General features: G+C 36.0%; 1 protein-coding gene across 1 annotated transcript in view; it reads right to left on the bottom strand.

Annotated features, from left to right (window-relative positions):
- The window catches only part of LOC111709341 (zinc finger protein jing), a gene marked incomplete at its 5' end in the record, with an annotated part of 6,276 nt that extends 1,294 nt beyond the window's left edge, over nt 1–4,982 (bottom strand). The window contains 4 exon segments of the mRNA XM_023482984.1: nt 319–662; nt 1,679–1,864; nt 3,225–4,162; nt 4,810–4,982. Of these exon segments, the coding sequence (XP_023338752.1) occupies nt 319–662; nt 1,679–1,864; nt 3,225–4,162; nt 4,810–4,978 (1,637 nt within the window).
- Nucleotides 4,983–5,269: the final 287 nt, after the last annotated feature.

Raw genomic sequence — 5,269 nt, 5'->3', positions numbered from 1 at the left:
CCCCCCCAAACTACAAGCTTTTCTATCTAAGAATGACTGGTCATGTTTTGAGTATCCCTGTTTTGGTAACAAAATGAACACATATTGAATCCATTGAATAGATTTCCGTGGTGTATATTTACACTTTGCATAATCTTTACAATATACAGTATAGAGCAATGTACACTGGGATCAGAATCAATTTGCGGATTTTCTTTCAAAACATTTCGTGGATTTTCCCCCCCTATTTCCCCCTAAATCCTTATATATATTGATTCTATTGGATTTCAGACTTGCTGAAAGGAAAGGGGCGTATTCTAACAAAAATGAAATACTTACATATTTTCAGGTGTCCATCTTAGCAGCACTTCACGCTCCCCATTAGATCCTATTCGTAAACTCAAAGCTTTACTCTGTAAAACCATTTTGTCGCCATTAATGCTAAATTTGGCCGCCAGGGACTGAACGCTCGACACTTGATCTCGTATTCCCGCCATCATGCCGGCGTCGAAAAAGTCGAAAATCCGTGCGGAAAACGGCAATTTCCGAAATTTGAGTTTGACTCCGGCGCGTTTGAGCACCTTTCTAGCGGGCGCTCCTTCGATGCTCTTCCTGGGCCCAGTTTGAGAGGAACTTCCGGAATTTTCCGTAAAATGCGCGTTAACATGTCTTTCTAGCGTAACCTGAAAGAAGTATAAATTTAGAATAAAATTCAGGTCAAAATATATTATAAACTACTGCTCCAAAGTTTGTTTTAAAAGTTCAAAATACGTCTTTGTTGGGGAGAAGTAGCAATTATTTGCAAAAAAAAAAACAGTTGTTTCATTTCTGAGAATTATTAAGTAGTAACTGCACCGGCCGCATAAACTGCACTGTATTCTTAAAAATAGTCTCAACTTTTACCAAACTTTAATAACCATAAACCTTAAAGTACTTGATATCTTACAGTGCAGCCCATAAAACTATGGCATAGATAAAATAAAATATCAACCATCATTTCCTGGAAATCAAGGCCAGACCCCTTCAAAAATAACCGCCAAAGGACGGAAATTAACAACTGTCGACTTAATTAGTCCAATGAACATGAAACACCGCAATTGTGCAGTGTACACAGATCAATTTCACTTAAGATCAAGTACACATAAAATTCCTAAAATGTCGTCTTCCTATTCCACATGAAGAAAAGGGTGAACGATTTTATCGGAAAAGTTTTTTTCTACATTAGTTTCGATGCGTAACTTTTTGTGAAAAGGATGGAAAAATATTCAACATTTATCCCTGTATTTCAGGATTTATGTTTATAAGATTAAAGCTCGAGGAAGAGAGAGGGGGGGTAGTACAGTACAGTACAGTACAGTACAGTACAGTACAGTACAGTACAGTACAGTACAGTACAGTATAGTCTACTTCGTAAGAGAAAAAAATAAAATTCCGTTAAAAGTTATCGATCTAAATGGTCTCTGGAAGTGGAGGGAGGGGGTCCTGAGCCAATTAACCTCTAAAGAGTGTAAGGTAATCTAACTGATAATTACATAATTAGCGGAAATGTTGGATTTAGGAGATAAACAAGGAACGTCAGAAAACTGAACAAACAAATTAATTATTAAAATAAAAAAACCCAAAAAATATTTAATTTAAGCGGAAAGGCAGGATTCTGTTCGAATATTCAATTTGACCAGCGTGAGCGCACTTTATGTACCTGTGAGCTGAAGCGCATCTTGCATCCCTCGACGATACACGTGAATGTAAGTTTGCCCCCATGAAGTGGTACATGCTTCTCTAACCACGAGGAACTACTTGACTTTGCTGCATAAACTTTACATCCGGTCCATAGGCAGCTGTACTCTTTACTTCCGCATTCTAACTGAGGACTCATGTGTACAGTCTAAATATGTACATGGATTAGTGTTAAGTATGTACATTGTAAAAGCAAGCAAGTATTTTATAAGAGTTGTACAAGTGCTGTGCAAGTGTTGTACAATTATTGTACAAGTATTGTACATGTTCAGTGTACACTTAGCATGTACATTGTACAATCATCAATTTTGATTTAAAACATTTGTACATTTTAGAGAAAATTTGAAAATATTATCAAAAATTAAATAATAAAATATTGGTGTGAACTATTTTCAATCCAATTAAGTCATAACTCAAGTTGTTACGCATGAATAACAAGATAATTGTGAGAGGTCGAGTACGCAATAAATGCGCTTACAACTTTGAGAAGATAGATAGATAGATAAATAGTTAGAATGATTGACGGCATCATAGCGGGTTAAACGTCGATTTATCGGGTTAAATTGATTGATTGATGAATTTATAAAAAGGTATATATAAGATCTAATAAATAATCTTAGCCCATGAATGAAAAATGTGATGAATACAAAGTTAATGAGGGGGGGGGGGTTAAAAAGACTATTTCAATGGAAATAAAATTTCATTTTAAAATATTTATCGATTAAAATCTTGCTTGAATGTGCAGCCAAGCATATAAATGTCAAAATATTTAATCTGGGTTTCATCTGCGCGCTTGAATATCCTCCCGCGAATTATGCACCTGTCCTAATAGTTGTACAACCTGTCCTAATAGCAGTACAACCTGTCCTAATAGTTGTACAACCTGTCCTAATAGTAGTACAACCTGTCCTAATCATAGTACAACCTGAACCTGTCCTAATAGTAGTATAACCTGTCCTAATAGTAGTATAACCTGTCCTAATAGTAGTACAACCTGTCCTAATAGAAGTAAAACTTATCCTTTTAGCAGTACAACCTGCCCGAAAAGAAGTACAACTTGTCCTATTAGCAGTTCACACTGTCATAATAGTTTTGCTATCGTGCTATCCCACTATAAAAATATCCAACTATCAAACTATCCTGTATTGCAACTATTTAACTATCTATATTGATTTTGCATATCCGTATTTCTATGATTAAGTGTAGAATATCAATGCTACTGGACAAACATTATTTTTAATACACGTCCTGATCATATGTTGATAAATAGATCGGGAGCAGGGGGGGGGGNNNNTGCATGAGATGGGGATATTCACATACGGTATCAATATAAAATTTATAAAAAAAAATGTATTAGAAGCCATATTACATTTATGTATATTTTGTTTATTTGATACTAACCTTACATTTATTTTAGCCATGAAGTTTAATCAAGATTCTTTACTTTAATATTTTAATATATTAGATAATTTTGTAGTTTATCTAAGATTATAATTATCATTAATTACCTTTATATGATCTGAAAGTTTCCCGTGAGAGTTGAACCCTTGCCCGCAACCCGACCACTTGCAGGGAATAGAGCTAGAGTTTCCAGCGAGGGTGGGAAACCGAAACGGTCGGGAGAAATCTGAGCCGCCATTTGAACTCGCCGCCGACTGGGAGCTTGAGGGCGAGCTAGGAAATGAGCTTGACGGTGAGCTAAAGGGCGAGCTAGGAAGTGATTTGGAAAGTAAGCGATTGAGCGATTCCTGAGCTGGGTTGAGTCCACTTCTAATCACATTACTTGAGGAACTGATGATTAACTCTTTGATTTCATTATTTAAATCAGTCTTTGTAACTTTAATATCACTTTTATCTCGTAAATTTTTCTTCTCCGATTTATAAAATGATCGCGTAGAGAAACTTGTAAAATTTGTTTCCGAGTTATTGCTCGCCACGCTGGGGGGTTTTTCAATTCTGAACGAATTTAAAAGTTCCTTCTGACTGACTGAAATTTGTTTGGTGCGCGAATCAAACCGATTTTTATGCACACTGCGCCGTTGAGGAGCACTAGCTAGGAACATATTTTTTGATTCAGATCTAACCACTGTTCTTGATAAAACCTTTGGCAATTTTTCAATCTCAACTGTGAGCTTCTTGTTTAGTTTCACAGCTTCCTTAGGGGGCTGAGCCTCTGCTGAATACTTTCCAAGTGGTTGGAGGTAGCGTGGCCTTCCACCCTCGTTAGGAAATCTTGCCACTCCTCCCTCGGATTTAATTGAAGGATTACATACAAGATGTTTTTTATCACAGGAGGTTTTGAAACTATCAGATATATCAGGGTAGTCGACGAACCCAAGGTCAGGGGAGAGGGAGGGGGAGAGGAGGAGGGTGGGGTTAGAACTGTTCCCGACCTGCTTCCAGTTCTCAAGTCTTGATTTCCAGCAACCAGTGTCATTAGTCCGACCTGGAAGATAAATATTTAAACAAAATATCAATATGAATCAATCAATTTAATATTCCATCAAAAAAAAATTTAAATCCTCAGACACCGTATTTGATGGAGTTGCTCCAATCTTTGGTGATGTTTGTTAAATGAATTAATGAATAAATATAAAATAAGTTACTTTTGAATTTAAAGATGAAAAGGGAGGATAAATAAATGAAGAGTAGAAATATAAAAATTGAGTAAAAACTGAATAATCAAATTAAATAAATGAATTAGTTAAAAATTATAAACATTGATAAATGAAAATAAGAATGATCAATAATAAAACAAGAGAGGATGGATAAATAAATGACGTGAAAAAATAATCAGGGAGATAGAAAATGAAATAAATAATTACGGTCCAAATATTGAGGACAAATTAATACCATAATTTAATAAATAATTCAGAATGAGACTGAAAAATAATTTAGAAATGTTAGACAATTATATTCAGAGGGAGAAAATATGCGAACCGANTCCTCTTATGCTCAACAATTTACCCTCAACAGGGAAACCTTTCAATTTACCGTTGACAACTTCAAAAGTAGGAAATCAGAAATTTAGGGGAGGGATGAGAACGAGGGAGGGATGAGGACGAGGGAGGGATTAGGGGGTAGGAGACTTACCTTCTGTAATTAACTCCGGTATCCCGGTATCCCCGTCTCTAGGAGATGGTGTACTTCGTTGGTAATCAGAGGTTTCTCCATCAGAACCCAGGGTTTCCTTCTGATGTTGAAGCAGGGTTTCCTTTTTGCCATGAAGAGGGTTCTCCCTTGGTGACATCCCGGCTAGCATTCTCCTGCAAATATACAAATTTGAAAACAAGAAATTTCATCAAAAATGCGCCAATTTGTTTGATCAAAAATACGCCAATTTGTTTTATCAAAAATGCACTAATCTAGAATTGGTGGATTTCTTTCATGGCTAAATTGAACAGATTCTGATTCTCTTTATATACGGATCTGAAACTAAAAAGTGGAGGCAACTTAAGTTTCCTCTTTGATTTTTCAATTTCTTTAGAGTTAAGTCAACCGTGCTCCGATACTACAATATTGTTAACGGGAGGGGAATTTGACGTAGAAGGGG

The sequence above is a fragment of the Eurytemora carolleeae genome, unplaced genomic scaffold (assembly GCF_000591075.1).
Source record: "Eurytemora carolleeae unplaced genomic scaffold, Eaff_2.0 scaffold933, whole genome shotgun sequence".
Taxonomy (NCBI): Eukaryota; Metazoa; Arthropoda; class Copepoda; order Calanoida; family Temoridae; genus Eurytemora; species Eurytemora carolleeae.
This window is presented reverse-complemented; position numbering and strand designations above follow the sequence as displayed.